Source organism: Carassius auratus, chromosome 7 (genome assembly GCF_003368295.1).
Source record: "Carassius auratus strain Wakin chromosome 7, ASM336829v1, whole genome shotgun sequence".
Lineage (NCBI taxonomy): Eukaryota > Metazoa > Chordata > Actinopteri > Cypriniformes > Cyprinidae > Carassius > Carassius auratus.
In genome coordinates this window covers 4,182,954-4,205,289 of record NC_039249.1, presented here as the reverse complement: position 1 = coordinate 4,205,289, position 22,336 = coordinate 4,182,954, and the positions used below count along the sequence as shown (strand labels likewise).

Genomic DNA, 22,336 nt, shown 5'->3' with positions numbered 1-22,336 from the left:
AGACCTTTTAAAAATGATAATTAGGATTTACCGTATCTTATACTGTTTATTAGATATTCTCGTTTTTTAAAACAACTGCAGGGACTTGTTTTATTTGCATAGATGCTCCTACTGTAAATACATTTTATAGTTCTCACTCCTCTATTTTTAGTGGCAAATGTGAGTGAAATGCTTGCCCGGTTGAGCCCTGTTGCCTGTGGTTATGAGAATTACTCAAGGGCACGATGGTGATTGCTTATGGATCTCCCCATGAAACCTACAAGCTTTCAGTAATCAGCCCGGGTCACAATGCCACACAACCCGGGAGATATAGTGTCACAAACCTGCTGCTTTCAACTAACGCAGGCGAAGTTTGATTGATTTCACATGGCCAGCGCAGAGTTAACACTGCATGAAAATGCTGGAGTTTGAGGATTGTATAACTGTTGGCTGTGTGTTGTTGATGCAGGAGGCTGGAGGGGGTCGTCTTTGACTGCGGCTGTGAGATCCGATGGATTCAGCTCTGGCAGCTGCGGGGTGAGGCCGGCCTGCACACCCAGCACCTCTACTGCAAGAATGGCGCAAGCAAGATTCGTCTGAGATCAATGAGCATTGCCCAGTGTGGTAAGACATCTTTCTTCATAAATAATACAGCTGTAGGTCAAGCACACACTATGTATTGTTATATAAGATTATTCGTATGATGCAATATTTATCTCACATTATTTTGCAGTATTGGGCATAGTGAGGTAAGATCTGTCAGTTGTACTACTCTCTTAATGAAGGAAATCATTCAACCAATTATTATTTTTTTCTTATTCTTTCTTTTCTTTTCTAGTTTTTTATTTTTGGTCATGCTAAAATAAAATAAAAAATAAAAAAAATACATACACATGAGCACTGCACATGTACTGCAAAAAATATGCAAATAATAATAATAATAATAAATGAATCATGAATCCATTATCCATTTCTAAAATTCTAAATCATAGATGTTGGTAAATTGCCAGTTTTAGGGTTAAGATTTGCCCTGAATTATTCCAATTAAGTCATGTAACAGTATATGTGGCCATATTTTATAGATCAGTGTAATTTTAATATTATTATGAAGGATTACAGTATTTATTGATATTTTACATTAAATTAAAATAAAAACAGATATTAAAATATCAGTTTTATTAATTACATGCTTTTGTCATTTTTGTCATTTACATGATTATTTATTGTATATATTTCTTTAAAAAAAAATTTTTTTAAAATTATGATATAGTTATATATCATATATATATTTAGTTAAGAAATTTCCTGAAAACTGAAGTAAAAAAACAACAACAAAAACAGCACTTTATCATGTATATAGTCTATAAAAGTACATCTTTTTTTTTTTTTTTTTACAACTAATGACCATGCTAGCGATACTTGCCATACTTAACACAAAATGTTATTGTATGAGCAAACAAAAAGTCTGAAATACTGAAAATTCACAAATATATACCATTCCAGTTAATTAAGTATGGACTTACAGTGGTACAAATATCTGTTTTAGGAATTATTTAGGCAGAAACTGTGGTGACTATGATAAATTCTTGTAAGATTATGTACATTCTTTAAGTAATGTACATAATAGTCATTGTTGTGATCTAGACCTGCCAGATATCAGCGTTGCTCACAGTAACCTGACTGTGCTGGAGGGCGGTAATGTGACGCTCAGCTGTAATGGCTCTGGGTCTCCGGTACCTGAGGTGGACTGGACCGTGAATGGCCTTCAATCCATCAACACACACCAGGTGATCATCCCACACCAAACACACCATTTAACCTTCTTTTCAGTCTAACCATAGCATAATGTTTCTGGTCTACCTTCCAGTCAACTGTCTACTGGCCCAACATCCACTCCATCAACCTGACACTGGTCAACGTGAGTAGAGACGACAACGGCTTTGTTCTGACCTGCATCTCTGAGAATGTGGTTGGGATGACCAACGTGTCTCTTCAGCTGGCTGTGCTATGTACGTATTTAGTGCTTATTACAGGTTTTCTCATCTCATACTTAATGGTGTTTGCTATTGCTCATACTGCAATAATCAAATTATGTGGCTTGGTGAGAAAAGGTGTGCTAATACTTTAGCAAACAGAAGCCATATAAAAAAATATAATAAAAATAAAATCTTAAAAATAAAATTATTCAATTTTTTTTTTAAGATTCTAAAGATAAAACTAACGTAATATTCTTAAAAAATAATTGTAATCAAACTTTTAGGATAGCTTTACACTTCTTGACCTAAAACCAAAAAGGTAAAATGTTTAATGAATTTATTATTATTGTTCAAATTTTAAGCATAAATAACAGTAGCTACATATACTATATATATATATATATATATATATATATATATATATATATATATATACTATATATATATATATATATATGATTCTGATATTCAGTAACTCTGACGACTCCAATATTGAGACCTAGTTTTTAATTTTATACAAATTCAATAACAATTACAATAATACACAACTCATTTACAGTAAATAGAAAATCACAGTTACAATCAGAAAAGTCTGTCATTTTTTCTTCTTAAGGATATAAATAAGTTGTTCTCAAGAAAAACTTCAACATTTCCTCTAGAACGTGTAACACTTTCAGCTTTAAGAAACACACTTTCAGCTTTTCATTTAACTACTTGCAAAATAAGTTGAATGTACTTTAATTTGTATGATATTTCTGAATCTGCAGCGGCCTAGTTAAGTGAACAGTGCAAAGAGAGTATGTGTTTTAGGTTTTTGGAGTATTAAAAAAAAGCATATAGTCTGTAAATCTTTAATCAGATGTTACCTTAAAAATACATTTACTGAGGTTGCAAATTTTAACGCATATAACACCTTACTCTTTTATGAAGAAATAACTTTATGGACACGTTCAAAATAGAACAAGGTACCAAATGATGATGAATTGATACAGCAATTAACAGCTCTGAACCTGTAAGTCTTTGTGTTAATTTAATCAGAGGGTGCGTGTGTGTTTAGGGAAGGCGTTAGGTTGTGATGCATACATAAAAATAGACCTGCACTGCGCCATGTTAAACTGGGTTAAACAGGTATATAAGATGAGAATTAACCAGAGGCAGGATTGAATCTGAAACATCTCTGCAACTTTTCTATGTTTTAATAGGAAGGAATGGAGGACTTTTCCCAATGATGGCATTAATGTTTTAGGACTCAGATATGATCTGACACTCAGACACATCATTATGCTCATTAAACAGCACATGAATTTAAGACAGTGTGTAGATGAAAAGCATTACATTTTATCACTCTGCTGACTAATGACTTTGACGTTAAATTGGAATGACATTGGCAAGATATACAGGCACTGAGTCTGTCAAGTTTGGTTTTGATAACCAAGTACATGGTCTTGTCTTTATGAAGTAACTGTGAGTACTGATTTCTGATGGCTTATAAAACCTTTATAAAGCTAATTATATTATATTTATGTTTTTATACTTTTAATATTTGGTATATCATTTGTATATATATTTAATACATATCTGTATGAAAATTTGTATTAAGAAATGAATAATCAATTAATTAATTTTCAATTTTAATTAAAATAAATGATAAAAATAAATAAATATTAAATTTCTGTTTTTAAATGTATTTTACATTTTGTAATAGGTATTTACATATTAAAAAAGTGTATGAAATATGAATGTATAAAATACAATAATTAAATTTTAAATATTTATATTTGACAAATTAATGAAATTATATTTGATATATAAAATAAAGATAAAAATATACATATAAAATACACCGTACACACTTATTTATTATTTAAACACAAACTTTTATTTTGAATGTGATTAATCACAATTTTTTATAACAAAAATGTATGGTAGCCACTGCAGACCAGTTCTTGACCATAATGTCAGAGAGCACAAATATGCTTTCTTACCTGACAGAATAGACAATCAGTCCTAAATATCGGATTTGAGAAACATCACAACTGGGTGCAGAGTCAACAAAGCCAAAAGGTTTGGCCCTGTTCCACTGAGACGCATTAATAATGCTAATGAAAAGTGCAGCAGTTGGATTTTAGCATTCCGATCAAAAGCTCTGGAATATGAGACGCACGTATGGGATGTACATCCCTCCCATTCTCTTTTCCTTTCCTGGTGGGATTGCAGCGGGACTCTCTAAATGACAGGGCTCATGCAGTAGTGAGAGCAGACAGGCCGAGAGCAAGGGTGCTGCTGCATGCTGATTCTAAAACACTTGTCATCTGTTTAGGCGGGATGTGTGCCGAGCCGCTCTACAGGAGGGACATATCTCTAGTCTAGTCTCATCAATCAGCCAAACACAAATCACTTCAGCTAGAGAAGGCAGCTGACAATAATGCTGCCTTCCCATTTGAATGACAAACAAATGTGCAGTGTCGGACTAGATGTTTGCATGCAGTTTACCTTTGAATAGTGTACACTAGTGCGTCTGTCGCCGTTTTAGTCTTATGTTGTGTGTCCTTTTCTTTTACCTGTGAAACATAAAATGAGACGTTAGTCTGAATGTCTAAAATTCGGTTTTCCATACAAGGAAAAAGGTATAGAGATTTGTATTCCCAAGCACATTTAGATTACATTTACACTGCTCCAAATTCTGATCTGTGTAAATCTGACATTTAGGATTATCTGTACACATTTTGCAGCTAATGAAATGAGATCCGTTTGTTGCCATAGTGATGATTCCAGAAACATAGGAGTCGTTGTAGAAAGAGTGCATCTCAATAAATTAAAATGTTGTGGAAAAGTTCATTTATTTCAATACTTCAACTCATATTGCGAAAATTATATTATTAAATAAAAAAATTATTTAAAAAATTCAATGTTTGAACTATTAATCAACAATTTAGGTTTGGTAAGATTCGATAAATGGCAAAAAATAATAATAATAATAAAAATAAGAATTTTATTATATTTATATTTTTATATATATATAATTAGATTTTTTTTTTTTTATTAATTATGTAACTATAACTACCATAACTATTTCATGGTAGATTGGATGCCGTGTTTGTAGTGTTCTTCCCATTGCCTAATGGCTTTCCATGAGAAATAGGTGTACTTCCCTGATGAGAATTTGCTGTCAGCCATTCTGTTCCTGTATCTCTTACAAAAAAGCCTCCGTCTTCCTATAAACCCTCAGTTTTTCTTTCCTTCAACAGTTCCGCCAGTAATCCTGAAACTGGACGAGCCGGAGCGGAGGCATCACACCTGCATTGAGTTCACTGTGAGGGGTTTTCCCCATCCCACACTGCGCTGGTTCCACAAGGGCCGCGAGATCCTGCAGAGCGGATATATCCACATGGAGATGGAGTACTACCAAGATTACTTGGAAGGCTGCTTGACTTTTCAGAACCCAACGCATTACGACAATGGAAACTACACCCTAGTAGCCTCCAACTCTCTTGGGTCAGTCACCAAAACCGTATATGGCTACTTCCTTGAGCCACCGTTCATTGAGGGTGATGGTAAGTTATTAAACGACTTATTTACTCTTGTACCATGTGGTATAACTTTATTGATATTTATTGGAATGACTCTATATATATAGATTTGTATATATATCTTGATGTGTGTGAATTTGAAGTTTGAGGTCAGTTTGATTATTTTAATTAGTTCTTGAAAGAAGCCCCACCAAGACTGCATTAATTTGTTTAAAAATACAGTAAAAATCCTGAAACTGTGAAATGTTATTATAATTTAAATGAACTATTTTCTATTTCAATATATTATCAAATGTAATTTATTCCTGTGATGCAAAGCTGAATTTTCAGCATCATTATTCCAGTCTTCACTGTCACAAGAAATCATTCTAATAAACTGATTTGCTGCTCTAGAAACATTTCTTAATATTATCATTGTTACAGTTGCTGCTCTGTGGAAACCATGGTACATTTTGTTTTTCAGGATTCTTTGATGAATACAAAAGCATTTATTTGAAATATTTGATCCAAAATTTTAATGCGTCCTCGCTGAATAAAAGTATTGAATTTCAAAAACAAAGTCTTACTGACCTCAAACCTTTGAACAGTATATCTTTTACACATTTACATTCGTTTTCCAATTTTAATCTTATATAATTTTCTTTCTTTTTTTCATCTCACGCTGCTCCTTTAGGAATAATTGAGTACAGTAAGTGCCTCTTACTTTTTAACAAATAAATAAATATAGACAGAAGAAACATATTAGTCACATCACATGTCCTTGTTCTACTTGTTGAAATTAAAGCAAATATTTAGCTTCAAATAGACTATAATATATGATAAGTTCTACATTGAAGAATTTAATAAAACAATATCATCTATCATGCAGTATCTCTTAATAACAGCTCTTCTCAAGTGCACCAAAAACACAGAGCTTAGCAAACAAAAATGCCCAACATAGCACACTTGCACCATCCCATACTTGAAATCATCCTTAGTATCCATAAAAGAGGACACCCCTAATGTACACAAGTAGATTGAAGAATAGCCCTTATGAATTGCAGCATGTTTTTGGCACGTACTGTATACAGGCTCTATGCATTATTAGTTCAGGATGGTGTAATTGTCCAGAGGAGGACGGCTCGTGCTTTGGATGCGTGATGCAGCAATATGTGAGCCCTGCTACACCTCTGCCATTATGACTTAATTAAATGGCAATTCCTCTTTGACACCTGTGAACAAGACACACACAGGTTCAGACAAAAGCCTCCCCTACCAAACCAGTTTACACTGTGGCTCTCAGGCAGCATCATAAATGTACAAGTCATGAAGTGAACCTGACAAAAGAAATATCTAGTAAGGAACAGAAAGAATTCAATATATAGAGCGGAGATGAGCTAGTTCTAATGGAGAAAACTGTCACAGGCTAAATTGTTAAATCAGAATATAATTTATTTATATCAATTCTGATATTATGAAATTTGGCATCACACTAGCATAGTATTTTTATAGGAGTATATACACATTTCATGTTAGGGCTGGTTGTCTTAATTTTGTTGCTGGTTAGTGGTAATCACATGATTTGATATGTTGTTGTTTTATACGATTTATTACTTATAATATCTATTGGGGGTTTATTTTTTTATCAGCTTATTTATTTGTGTTTGGCTAGATTTTTTTCCCTCTGAGAAATAAGGGTGAAAATGTTGTTTAGCTTTTATGTAGCCAAGGATAAACATTATAAAGCAAACATTAAAAGTAGTAAAATAAAATAGTATTTATTATATATACTTATGTTTTAGAGATTTTGTTATGTGCTGGTTTTTATGTTTTTATTTACGTTCTTTTTTTTTTTTTTTTTTTTTACATTTTGTACGTTTTTCATTTAATATTTGTATTTCAGCAGTATTGCAATTAACATAATTTTTTTTTATACGTTTTAGTTATCAGCAACAACACTTGTCTTTATTTGAGCAACGTCTTTTATATTTGTAGCTCCAACACCTGAAGATGAGGCGAAGAGTCCTGAAGAAGATTCATTTGGAGTAAGAAGTTCTTTCGGTCTAGAAAAATCAAAAGGCTAATCAAAAGTTCTTCTTTCAATTCAGTTTATTGCTTTATTGTTTGTTTTCTGTAGATGTCAATTGCTGTTGGTCTGGCTGGCTTTGGCTGCGTCTTCCTCATTGTGATTTTCGTCCTCATCAACAAATACAGCAGACGCAACAAATATGGCATAAAAGGTATGACTAGAGTATTTAGCTGCATTTTCTTAATGTCAAAATGAAGGCAAATTTTTGCTCCATATTTTCAGGGAAGTCAGTGGCTATCTTGCTCGATGGGAATTAATTGATTTGCGGAAAATGCTCTCCTTTACGACAGGTGGTTGGATGGGAGTAAATATAATTTTATAAAAGACAACAAACATTTTTGTCTTAATGCGCATTTAAGTAAAAAGTGGTCCAATTTTGATGTCATGTTAACTTTAGATATTTTATTCCCAGTGAAAAAAGCAAAACTACCTTAATTCTCTTCATCCTTTCTTGAAGCAACACAATAGATTTCCTCAGTCTTTCAGCTGTCAATCATCTTGCGGGAGTTCTGGGCTTTGGTTTTAGGCTATGTTTAGAGCCTGCTTTTAAACAGTGGTCTGGCACATCATGAGTCAGATAGGGTTTGGTTTGTGCTGTGTGGGTTTGTGTGAATAGAATTTGAGTTGAATGCATCCTCCAGTCTCAGACCTTGGGGAGGCAGTTGGCGGAAATGCCTGCGAATCTTTCGTTGGTTAGCCTGACTTCCTCTGCTAATATTAAGGTTTATATCACTGTGGTGTCAGTGCATTCAGAAATGCAGTTTTAAATTCAAACCTACATCTGTAGTAAAGGTGGGCGGTACCAGAAAAAACATATGACGATATGAGCAACTATATATGTATATGAGATTGTTTCAATTTAAATGACCATGAGTTCATACCTACTGTAGTTTTGGATACTTAAATGAAAGATAATTTTCTTTATAACTCAAGTGTTTCATAACGTAAAGCTGGTGTTGCATTGATGCCAGTGGTATTATTTACATTAATAATCACACCATTGACCATATAACATTTTAAAGTTATAAATATTATCACCCATTTACTCACCTTTAGGTCATTTCAAACCTGTAGGCAGATTTTTGATGGATTCTTTATGTATCAACACAAACACTTTGAGTTTATGCATAACCCCCTTGATCCAACATCCTTGCTTTTTTCTCATATATGTGTCATAAGATGAAAACGCTCTCTCACTTTGTTGTGACAGTCCTGTGAGAGACAGAAAATATGGGCTCTGTTAATTCCAAAGAGGAACGGCTCATTATGTCTCACGATCGCTGGCAAGGTTAAAGAGGCATAAACGGATTGACACTCAAAGCGTGACGTCAATACGAGCCCTTTTCAGCATGCTGGCCTTCCCACAATACACCACTTGTACTGTTTTTCTCTCCAAATCAACTGGAGGTCTCAGGCAGCCATTACCTCAGATTGAGCTGTATTGGATTTTTGCCTCACTCAATCATTCGGGAGCATTTTTTTTTTTGCCGTTGGACTATTAGGGCAAGCAGTAAAATCTGATTTTGTTGTGCGAGTGTGTTTCTTGTTTTCTGTGTTTGGACCTTTAGTTTGCTATAAAATCATCAAATCATGAACAGAGGTTGTGCTGTGCAGCGTCTATCTGATTTTACTTGCCTTTCAAGTCGTTCAGGGCATTTCTGCAAATGGTAAAGCTTCATAATCTGCCTCCGTCTTAATCTAGGTGTTTGGTTGTAATTGTAGGTAAAAATCTAAAGAGAGAACTTGTGTTTGCATATTTTTAATTTAAGCTCATTATCAAGTTTTTCCTCGTTACTTTCTTGAGAACTTGTATACTATCTTGTATACTTACATTAGCCTACAACAATAAATGGATAAGTCAGTAATTATTTCTTAAGGTGAAAGCGTGAACTTTCGTATACAGTAGTTAGTTTCTATAACATGACTATATTACAACGTTTTAACAAGGAAGAAAAGCATTGTTGTGCATAGACATCTGTTGCTGCCATTGTAATGATCAATTTTAACTAACTTTGGCCCTACTGTACATGGTAGTGCTCAAAAATTAATACTTATATGATACTAATTGACAATGTTGTTAGTCATACTACAGCGATAAAAAACACATATTATTGCTGATAACTGATAATTGTATAAAGCAGGCCTAAATGCCTAATTATTTTTAGTGCAAGGGCTGGTTTGATCATATCCTGTATGATGCATACTGTAATTTCCTGATTCTGTGGAGGGAAACTTCTTTTAATCAGTTCCTGTCCACCATCAATCAAAATGTCAATATGACAACAGATAATTGATTTTCATTACCAAGAAGAAAGCACAAAGGAAATGTTGATTTCAAACATTTCTCTTTGCAACATTTCCACTGGGGATTTCAGACGTTTTATTAAATTCAGTTCCAAATAATGCATTCATTTCCTGTCAGGAGAGGATTTTTTAAGACAGCCTCAGGCTTGTGTATGATCCTATGGTCATTATTTTATCTGAATTATAATCAGACATTTTGTCCAGCCACAGATCTGTAATATAATCAGTATTGAGTATCGTACATGCATATGGTGTATACAACCTGTGTGCTGTTTTTATAATATTTTATATTTTTTATAATATATATATATATATATATATATATATATATATATATATATATACTCCTCAAAAAATATTATTTATTTTCGATATATATATACATATAATTTAAATATTCATTTTTAATATATGTATATTTAATTTTAGATTGTTTTTTAGAAAGCGTACAACAAAACTACCCTACAATAAGTATTTTCATAAATTATTTTATGAATAATTTATGAATCAGTTATATATGAAAATATAAAGCTATATTTCATTACAAAAACAATGTAAAAGCTTGATTTGTGCATATAATTTCTTAATGTATTGTAAAGTTTTTATAAAGTATAAGGGTACATTTCCAGACGGTGAGGTTGTGCTCATATGTAGATGTTTCTGTCGGGTATTATGATAATTACTAACTGCGGTATACTGCATTTAGAATAATCCGGATTCATCAGGATATGATGTTGTGCTCTAGGGCTTCTGCTTTTGATAAATAATACATCTAAAAAAAAAATAAGTTTAAATGTACTATCTGCATCACTTTCCTGGAACACCGCAGTGCAAACGAAGAAGCTTTGAAGTTTGTATTCACACCGTTGAGCCAACAGCTCAGTCTGTGATGTTTACATCCTGAATTGGTTAAATATATTTTCATTATGTGAATGTGCAGGTCAGAGTTCAGCAAACCTGAATGTCAGTGCAGTATGCAGTAAGAGACAACATATATGTATGTGTTTGAATGGAAGTGCAATGTAATTATTTGAAGACACACCTGTTGTGAATCTGGCAGAAATAATTAAGAAATATTATATTATTACTATTCCAAGTAACAGTTTTCTATCTGAATATATTTTAAAATGTTATTTATTCCTGTAATGCCAAGCTGAATTTTCAGCATCATTACCCCAGTGTCACATGATCCATCAGAAATCATTCGATTATGAATGACACATGAAAACAAGGCTGCAAATGTATCATTGCAAACACCTGTGATTCTGAACATGTTGTCAATTTTACTTCCAGCCAACTTGAGTCGACATGCTTGACAGATAAATTGAACATTTTGTACCTGAAAAAGCAGAACAATAACCATGAATGACCTCTTAGGGCTTCCGTACAACAGAAAAACATCTTAATTTTACATAATTTTTTCCGAAGATGTACTGTGAGTAGTCATTCTGGGCTTACTCTTATATGCTGACTTACTGTTTAAGAAATATCTAGCTTACGTATGTATCCCTCGTTCCCAGAAGGAGGGAACGGAGATGTTATGTCAGAACAGACTGAGGAATGGGGTCTCGCCTGGTATGTTTAGTACATTGGTCTGCAGGATTTGCAAGCTCTGCCCCACTGTATGAGTATATAAGGAGCAGCGCAAGCAACTCGCATTCAAGTCTTTGCTTAGGAGCCCAGCCGTGTGACCTGGCCGTAAAGTGGAACAGCGATTGTGGCAAAGGGACATAATTTCTCTGTTCCTTCCTTCAGGGAATGAGGGTTACATCGGTAACATAGATGTTCCCTTTCAGTGGACGAATGGGATTCCTTACAAAATGCCACAATGGCGGGACTTATTAGAAGACTTACAAAGCGAATATCAACCCGCGTAGCGGTGAGACACATGAATCTCTACCCAGCCCGCAGGGTGGAATGTTTCAAAGTCAGAGATGGCAAGGGTTGCTTCCCAAGGAAAAGGAAAACCCGATGCAAACACAACCCGTAAAGTTCTTTTAAAGAAATAGTTCTTTCAGTGGCGCTGAAGTGCTCAGGGGAATGCAAAGCTAGAGAGAAGAAGCAGGAAGCCCACAAGAACCGCTAAATGATGTTTTTGTGCCAACACTCTGAAGACTCGTTTTGAGACACTCCGGAGAAACAAGCAGCTTAGATGTGCTCGGCTCTGAAGTGAAAGCTTGAATGTCATTTGCTCACGCATTTACATTGCATTTACATTTAATCATTTAGCAGACGCTTTTATCCAAAGCAACTTACAAATGAGAACATTAGAAGCAGTCAGGTCAACATTAAAATCAAGGTGATTTTAATGCGAGCGGCTACTGGTAGCTAGTGTAACCATCACGCTGCTCCTTATATAACCATACAGTGGGGCGGAGCTCACAATGCTAATCCCACAGACCAAGGTACTAAATGTACCATTAGTCCATTCTGTTAACAAGACCCCATTTGTCAGTCTGTTCTAATGTAATGTCAAATGTGACCGACTGAAAGGGAACATTTATTATTATCAATGTTGAAAACAGCTCTGCTGCTCAATATTTTTGTGGAAACATTTTTTTCAGATTTTATAGAATGTTTAAAAGAACAATTAATTTCACATAAAATTATTTTGTAACATAAAAAAAATAAAAAAAATAAACACTTATTAATTAATAAACACTTACTTAACAATACCCCCAAACTTTTTAACAATAGTGCACTGTGGCGAGTGGGGCGGGGCCGAGAGGCGTGGGAACGAGGAGTGAGGCCAGGTGTAGTGATTGGAGATGAGCTGCACCTGCGCCCCACCGCTGGTATCGAGTCCCACGTAGGAGATGGAAGGATATAAAACTGGAGCGACTATAGTGAAGGACGAGAGAGGACCAGGCCTGGGACATTATTTTATGTGTTTGCTTTTTATTTATGCGCACCAGTCGTCCGTGAGGGGCTGGTGCGCCGCGTTGTGTTTATTTTGAATAATTAAAGTGATTTTTGATTGTGCGCCGGTTCCCACCTCCTTCTTCCCGATGATTACAAAGGCCGTATCATTACATGCACATTATATAGCTTGGCCACATCTTAATGTCACACCAGACATCTGAAATGGCATGAGATCTACTTTTTGGCAAATATTAGGGAAGGAAGTCTCCCTATGAGTCATGACTCATGATGATAACATCACTAAACTGCATGTGACAGAGTTTATTTTAGCTTCACCATGAAAACCCTCCCCTTTGCCTCCCTCCATGCACTTTGCCCTGATAGCTCACCTGCCTATTAAGATCCTATCATTGCTGTCACAAGGGCTTAAACCTTCCACGGCTACATTACTGCAATAAGCCAAGGGCTGTTTAGCACACATCATCAAACCCAAAGATTTAATTCCTGACTGACTCACCTTGCCCCAGCCGATGAAGCAGTCAGTGAAACCACGCATAGAACAACAGTTCACATGTGAAGACACCCACCAACATTTTTGCAGCAACCCTGAGACGCAGCTTCTTTGACAGACAGCGATGCACAAAGAAACACTGAAGCTGTCGCTGATACAGATCAATGACCATTTTCTGATGTCAAAATCCCAGCAAGGAATGGCTGCCTTTTTTCCTCCTCCTCCAAAGTGGAACAGGGTCATTCAGCTCCATTTTTCAATTTTGAAAAGCACTTCACTCCATTATGATTGGGGTTTAAAAGGATACTTTGCCCATTGAATTAATGCACTGTGCTGTTTCAACCATATTCCTGCCCTACCAGCAACCGAACAAGTGTCTGTAATCACATCATTTTGGTAATAAAAATGAACATATACCCCTCTTGAGATAGAAAACACCACTGTTCCAAAAAATCCTTGCTCATCTCATATTTTATCATTGTTTCAGGTTCATTTGTTGCTTAAGTGCTCCCCAGCTCTCACATGGTGCCAGTATGAACCCATTATTCCTGACTGTAGTAGTATTTGGTATTATAAGTGGTGTTTGCTAAAGCATTTGAACAAACCTGAAAAAAAAAAAACTTTGATGCATTACTCATCCTGCACTGTTTGCAGAACAGACATGAATGATACATCAAATCGTGTGGCTTAGTGAGACCTTTTTTTAAGCCATCAGAATTGCATTGTTTTGTAGACTATAAAATAGATGAAAACCCATAGGCTTGTCACTGAATATGTCATTTGAACCATATCTAGAGAAGAGAATAGAGACCAGCTTTTGACACGAGATAGTAGAGGCAACCACCAAGAACACTTTAGGCATCATGGAGGAGAGTTTTGTTTTTGTTTGCATAAAAATCAGCCATCTGGCATTTGAATTCAAATTAGGAAGTGGAATTACTGAATCCTATCTATCATTTATATATATTTATCCATGCATCCATTCATTCCATCCGTCCATCCATCTATTCGTATGTCCACCAGTCCGATTGTCTGTTTTTATATCCAACTATCCAATCCCTCCATCTATTTATCCAACCATACATCAGATCCATACATCCACCTATTTGACTATCATTCATTCAGTTTTTCCTTCCATACATCTGTCCAATGTTCCATCAATCCAATTTTTCTGTTCATCTATCCACTTGGCCATCCATCTATTTGTATGCATACTTGTCCGTTTTTCTGTCCATCTATCCAACCATCCAATCCATCCATTCGTTAATTCCATCAATACATCCTCCTATTTGTCCATTCATCCACTCATTCATCCACTTTTCTATCGATCTAGTTGTCCATCTGTGCATCTATCCATCTATATGTGCATCTATCCATCCATCCATCTATCCATATCTGTTCATTCATTTATCTATCCATTTGGTCATCCATCCATTTGAATGTCCATCTGTCCAATTTTCTGTCCATCTATCCAACCATTCAATCCCTCATCTATCCATCCATCCAATCATCTAATTATACATACATACATCTGTCCACTGTTCCATCTCTCCAATCGTTCATCTGTCCATCTATTCATGCCTCTATCCATCTGTCCATCCATCATTCTATCTACCCATCCATCCATCAAAATTTGACTTCTGCTGAAATCCATCCACCTATCCATCAATCCATTTATTTCTCTGTTCATCCATTCATTCCTCCATCTATCCATCCATACTTTTATTATTTCCATCCAATCATCTATCTCTCCATCTATTTGTGCATCTATACATCTGTCCATCCCTCTATTCTTTCTGTTTACCCATTCATCTAAATTTGGCATCTGATTAAATCCAAGTTATCCATCCATCCAATCATCTATCCATACATACATACATACAATTTGACATCTGCTGAAATCCATCCAAGTCATCTGTCCATCAGTCCATTCTTTCTGTCTACCAACCATCCATCGAAAATTGACATCTGCTGAAATCCATCCATCCATCCATCCATCTATAGACCGGAGTATAGAGGGGGTGGTGTTGGCACAGTGGATAAGACACATGCCTTTGGTGTGAGAGACCCGGGTTCGAATCCATCTTTTCAATTCTGTCTACCCATCCATCCATCCATTGAAATCCGTCCATCAAGTCATCCGTCAGTCTATTCATCTGTCCATCCATCCATTCATTATTGTCTACCCATCCATCCATCGAAAATTAACATCTGCTGAAATCCATCCATCTATAGATCCGTCCATCCGTCAATTTCTCTGTTTATCCATTCGTCCATCCATCTATCCACCCATACTTTTATTCCATCTATCCAATCATCCATCCATCCATCCATCCAGGAAATGTGACATTTGTTTTTGAAATTTAAATTGCAATTGTGTGTCCTATTTGCTACCTCAATTTAAAATTCAACTGAATTTCAGGGGTTTAGAAGGCATTTTAAAAACAATTCGGAAATACAATATCTCAATATGGTCTCTTTTTATAGTAACCTGTGGATAAACTATATGCTTCTCTGTGACTGAGCTGTTTTTTTCCAACATAAGTACTATCTAGTAAAAACACTTAACCTCTCAATGCTGTTCACCAGACAGATACTGCCCATCTCAACTCTATTATATAGGGAATAGGGGACATTGATAAACGCTGTTCTCTCCCTCTTAAGGCAGTATGAAATGGAGATGAAGGTGTGTGTCGTGCAGAGATGAGGGGTCATTATCAGCCCCCTAAAGGCAGTGCACTAAATCAATTTCATGCCAGTGAAATGGCTCAGTCCCTCTTGCCGTAACACCATTAAACATGACAGAAGCTGACATGGTCTGGACGTGCTTTGATAATGATTGGGGTGAGCACATGTAGATTACACAAAAAAAAAATTGTATGCAGTTAATTGTGAACTGGTGAGATATGTTCTAGAACATTCAGTCCAGGGTCAGAATTCTCATTACAGATATGTTTGGTTTATTTTGGGCTTGTGTTTGTAGATAATTCAAGGTGAGGAGCAGAAATCTTCTGTTAAAACTTGGCCTAAAAGAAAAACTTTAGATTTAGATTTAGAAGTGCATATGCACCAGAGATGCAAATGTCTGGTTATAATGCATTTTTATTTTATTTTTTTCAAAATGTTTGACCATGTTATGTTTTATTATAGTACAATAGCTCATTCTGACTTTGATATGACTATTTATTTTAATCACAGTCACCTTAAATCAGTGGCTCCATTCTGGTATGTAACACACAAAATAGCCGTATTTGAAAAAGTTATTGGAGGTTATTGTCTTTTAGGTACAGTAAAGTATAAATTGTTCTGCAAAATTTAATGGATTATAAATCAGTAAAAATGCTGAAACATATATTGTTAACTGTTATTACAGTACAATTTGTAATATTGTGAAATATTATTAATATTTTAAAACATTTTTGTTTTATATATTTTAAAAAAAATAATAATAATCTATTCCTGTAAATAAAGTTGAAAGTTTAGCAGCAATTACACCAGTTATTTGTCCCATGATCCTTTAGAAATTACCAACCCATTCTCACTCCAAAGGCGTCAAAAACTGAAGCATGGTCAAGCGCCCCTAGCGTCACTTTTATGACGCCAAATGTGCCTCTCGGCGTCGAATATCGAAGCACTACGACCTTCATTGCTTTCAATGGGAAACTTTTGGCGTCAGAATTCGACACGAGGACATGAGATGTTTATCGCTATGAAATCACGTTCAAGAAGTCTCATTCAGCACACATCGCGATACTTGCTATCAGTTCCACAGTTTGGGTGAGTAGTCGTATATACGCTCTTTTAATGCCTTTTATAAAATGTATTCTGTCTTATTTATTAATCAGATTAGTGCCATATGTTTAATCGCTGTATTATATCGGTCATCCGCGGCTGTCTTTGAGTTTCATTGCGTTTAAATAAATGAACACAGCTGCTAATTAGTCTGATTAAACTCTATCTGTCACCTGACGTGCCATAGACCTTCAATCCGTTTTATATTATTATTAATTTCAGGATCAATGATGCAAGTTGTATTTGTAGTAAAATCATGGTAATCACGACACTTACAATAGTAAGAAAAAGAAATGTGAAGTTAAAACACAGTAAACAGGACATTAGTAACTGTAGTTTTACTATGGTATATTAATAATCAATACAACAATACAATAATCACCAAACCAGCTATGTTTGTATCACTGTAATGTTAGTGTTTTTATGTGCTTTTATATGACAGATATCACAGTAATCATATGTTCTGTACCATGCTTTTAATACCTTTTAATGTAAATCCCAAAAAAAAAAAAAAAATCAAATTAAAAATAAATAATAAAACATGCATTTTTCCATTTTGCAGTTCATTCATATCAGTTTATATTTATATATATATTTATATATATTTATTATATCTAAATATTTTGCTAACAGATCATTATTAACATTCTTTATATAATTCAATTTTATTTACTCTCACCATTTTATTATTTTTATTTTTATTTTTAGCTGAAAAGACGTAAAGGCAGTCAGCCCAGTGGTGTTTCTGGAGAGGGATTCCTTCAGAAATGGAGAAGACAGAAAGCTGCGGAGGCAGATATTTGCAGCAGTATGTGATAGTTTGTCCCTTTTATCAAACATTCCTGCTGTTATAATTTGTACAGCATTTGTTGTTTCTTAAACTGTTGCACTGTCCAAATACCCACACTTGCCATCTTTGCACTTGACCACTTGATTACTTATTTGACGTCTTTCCTGTATTTGGCCTAGTGTTCGAGTGAGCATGATGACCACAAGTGTGTGTCGAACTTTTCATGACCTGATGACTGTGTTTCCCAATCCTGATCCTGGAGAACCCCAGCACTGCACGGTTTTGGTGTCTCTCTTATCTGCCTTTGGAGTCTTCACTGATGAGCTGATGAGTTGAATCAGGTGTGTTTGATCAGGGAGACATCTCAAATGTGCAGTGTTTGGGTTCTCCAGGACCAGGATTGGGAGCCACTGCCTTATGGGACACTTATGTGTTTACAGAGATTTTTAATATCTAATTATCAATATTTCACATACTGTACATTGGACACCTTTCCATGACCTCTTGTGAGATCTCGGCAAAAAGTCTGACGATTTATTCCAAAACATGATGCATGATGGGATACACTAAGCTTTGTATAGCGCTCCGGAGCAGTATTGGAGAGGTTTAGTGTGTGTTAAGGACGCTGTGCTTTGGCATTATTAAGACCGGGGACAGTCTCGTTCACACACTGTCACGTACACACACTCTCAAGTGGCCAAGACTGCAAGTGTGGGTATCTGGACAGGGTCAAAGTCTTAAAAATGATCCCTAAACACAGTCGCACATCACAGTCTTAATAATCCAGTTTAACACTTGTATGATATTGTACAAGCCCCAGGACGGTCTCATCTGACACTATCAAAAGAATTCATATGACTATAGCTTGCTATTAATTACTTGTATTCAATAATGCATGCATTTAACATTTAATTATACAGCATCTTTACAGAGGCTGCTTTTATGGTCTAAACAAAACACAGTGTAATGTATAAGTTGAATGTAATTTAATATTTCCTTCCTTTCTGTCTTACAGGATTGTTTGAGGATAACGCTGTAGCTCCATCATGCACAAGGACTCACCTCGTTAACTCTTTGTCACCCACACACACAGATATGGTCCCTGGATCAGTGATTAGACTTTGCAGTGGTTTGATTTTTGCAGAAGATGTAACTTTGTTTTAATTATAAGCTCATAATGAATAAATTACAGAACCAGTGATGAAAACAATAGTTAAAAATAGCGCTCCATATTAAAAATATATTGCACACTTGACATGCATGTCTTCATGGTGTTTTTTTGTGAGTTTGAAACATTTACATTGTGTTGTATAACATTTTGGTCACAACACTTTTTCCAGTGTTCTCTGAAAGACATACTGTATTTACTGTTTTGTTTTTTAATAAAAGCATTTTCATTTGCATACTGAAAATAGTTAATGTTTACAACATAACTGCCTTTTTATTCTTTATGGTGGCAAAAACGAGCTTGGTGACAGAGGATGCAGTGTAGTAATTTGGGCATGTTGTCTTTAAATGAGTTTGACATATAAATAAATAATGGAAGATCCTTACAAAAATATGCATGTTTATTATGCTTTATGTATTTATTTGTTCATTCATTCATTAATAATTTCAGTTTTTATTCCTAGAGTTCAAATGGTAGAGAATGGTAAATCACAGAAACACAAATGTGAACAATTTTAAAACACATATGACATATGACATTTAAAAAACAATGTAATATACAATGTAAATTTTAGAAGCACGTCATTTGATTAGTAAATATATTTGTCTTTGGTCAAAAAAAAAAATACAAATCTTAAAAATGTGTCTTATATTTAATGAGAGGAATCTATCTGTTGGATACAACTGCGACTGCTGGGCATGTGCACATCAATATTGCCCAATGTTTGTCAAGCTGAACAACGGAGGAAGGTGAAGACGTTAATAAAACAGAATCTAATAAGTAGCAAGCTTAATCTATTGTTAACCGAATCTATCCCTTCAGCCGAAAAACGAAAGACATCTGTCATAAATGGATAAGGAAGTGTGACGCTACTGCTCAGCTTAGATGTCATTGGCTATGAATTTTCAGGACAGTCTGTGGTTGGACTATCTTTTAACCCATATTAAACAGCGCATCATGTTAAAAAGTATGTTTTGCTGCTATCATCACATTAGTAATATATTAAGTCAACAATGAAGTGTTGCTATCTTGAGAAAAATGACATCTTTAGCGAGATCCTAATCCTAACCCTAAGCATAACTTCAATGAACTACAAAACACAGCCCCCTAGTGTTGCCTTTCCATAGATAGAACGACGGAGGCTTGTGGGTAATGTAGTTTAAAACTTTTTATTAACGAAACGAAATAAATTATTTATTTTAAGGAAAACTGGATATCTAAATATGTTTATTGTGCAAACCTCTATGATATATTTGAGAGGCAGGCTGAAATGTGGTATTTTACAGTGAGCAATATTTAAAATGCCTTTATGTCAGCTTTCCATTTATTTCTGAAAACTGAGCTCAACATTATTTTATCAGCATAGCATAAGTAATAATCCTGCCCATTTTCTCTTTGATATGTTAATTGGACTCTGATTTACAGCCATTTGAATTGTACAGTTTTGAGCTCTTCCGGGGGGTGCTACTGGGCCCCTGGCGGTAGAAGGGCAGTAAAACCTACATATATGTATTCTCCTAATCATGGACAACAAACTGAGCTGAGTCACATTTATATCTGACAGTTTTCACAGTCCTCTGTTTTCTATTCTATTCATCATGACTATTAAACCTTTTGACAGGACATTGTGAGGCCATCTGATGAAACATTGAAAAATTAGAAATAAATTATTTAATAATGAAAATAATAGATTATCTATTTGATTTTTGAAGTAAATGGCAAGAAATATAATGGATGAACCTGCAACAACTTGCCTTTATCTATTCCCCACCTGTAAAGCAGTAATCAAGGACAATGTATACACATTGTGATACTTCACTATTACACAAGGACAAATTCATGCAGTGCTAAGAATATTAATTTATATATATATAACTATTTAGCAAAAATCAGTGTAAAAATGTCCTCTTCACCCCCGTATCTTGCTCCTCAGGTGCTGGACATCAGTAATGTGTGTGCAGTACAAGATCCACGTTGATCATTCCTGCTACATTCTCAGTTATCCCTCAAGTGTTTGTAACAATAAAGCCCATGGCACCATCTTGTAATGCAGAATAATTAATCTCGTAAGTCCCTTTATTTCACTAAAAAATGTGCTAAATGTTACTAAAATATAAAAAAATTACTTTCTGGTGTACTGATGTCCCAGATGTTATTAATCCGATAGAAAATGTTTATGTCTTAAATAAAAAATAATCCCAATAATTAATATGTTGTTTTTCCAAGTCTAAAATAAACACATATGAGCCTACCTAGTAAAATTATGTATTTACCAAGAATCTTCAGAACACAATATTCACCATTTTCATTTTATTGAAGCATAGACTATAAAGTTGATAAAGTAGCATCAAGACGAATACGATTCAATGAAAATAATTATCATCAAAAATACATTAACCTCATATATAAATCAGTTCACACAGATGAGTGATGAAATGTCCTTAAAAGTCACACAGTCCCATCCAGTCAACTGTGATACAGATCATGTGATACATATAAGACATGTGATACTGTTCCACAAAATAATGATTCCCATCATCACATCTAAACTGGTTTCATCTCCCCATCGTGTTCTCCTTCTCTCGTGTCTGGAAACAGTTTGTGGTTGATATCCAGCACTGGTGTGGTGTAGCTTCTCTCAGTCAGAGGATTTCTCAGTCCTAAGATCCCAGACCTGGTCAAAGTGAAACAAGCAATCCAGATGAAGTTGTTTAATGGACAGAGAGCTCAGCTTATGTTCTGTGTGATTTTAGCAGTGTGAGCAACTATGACCCTTGTAGTACTGTACACTTACCATTCTTCAAGCTGTTTTGAGACCTTTTGAGAAGCTTTTTCTCTGAAGAGAATTTACCACATCCTCTTCTTTCACTCCTTTCAAGAGCATCACTTGGTCAAAACCCCTCATTTGGCTGATGAGATCATCTGTACAAATTAAAATACTGCAATAAATATGTCATTCTGCAAGAATTAAGAAAAAGTTACAGAGGCAAAGGTCTTGCTCATGAGACTGCATTAGCATGTGTACTTCTCAGAGACTCTAGAATTCATCTATTGTTGCAGTAAATGTGTTTTCTTCCTCTAGAATCTTTCTCTAAAGTTCCTGACTTCTCTCACAAACGTGTTTTAGTCTGTGCAGTGTAAGGCCTGGCTTCAAACCAATCAACTATCAATTCACAATTTATAACATAACATTTACAAAACAATTAAATAATGTCAATTGGTGTTTATATCAGCTAAACCAATTTCATGATACTTGTCTACTCTTAAAACAGGTGGTGTGTTTTTAAAAACATAAAATGTCCAGTCACACTTTGCTAACATGCTGTAATGGTAATAGTAAAAAAAGAAATCAAGGC

The 22,336-nt window shown here is 34.9% G+C and overlaps 1 protein-coding gene and 1 long non-coding RNA gene across 2 annotated transcripts in view; one reads left to right on the top strand and one right to left on the bottom strand.

Moving 5' to 3' along the window:
• Positions 1–22,336, top strand: part of LOC113105565 (NT-3 growth factor receptor-like) — a 119,904-nt gene that overhangs the window by 55,792 nt on the left and 41,776 nt on the right. The window contains exons 5-11 of the mRNA XM_026266707.1: positions 449–603; positions 1,624–1,766; positions 1,847–1,988; positions 5,204–5,509; positions 6,159–6,173; positions 7,460–7,509; positions 7,602–7,704. Coding sequence (XP_026122492.1) covers positions 449–603; positions 1,624–1,766; positions 1,847–1,988; positions 5,204–5,509; positions 6,159–6,173; positions 7,460–7,509; positions 7,602–7,704 — 914 coding nt within the window. The remainder of the gene's footprint in view (positions 1–448; positions 604–1,623; positions 1,767–1,846; positions 1,989–5,203; positions 5,510–6,158; positions 6,174–7,459; positions 7,510–7,601; positions 7,705–22,336) is intronic.
• LOC113105566 (uncharacterized) overlaps positions 4,226–22,336 on the bottom strand; it is a 68,662-nt gene continuing 50,551 nt past the window's right edge. Inside the window, exon 3 of the long non-coding RNA XR_003292380.1 lies at positions 4,226–4,516. This is a non-coding gene — a long non-coding RNA (uncharacterized LOC113105566). The remainder of the gene's footprint in view (positions 4,517–22,336) is intronic.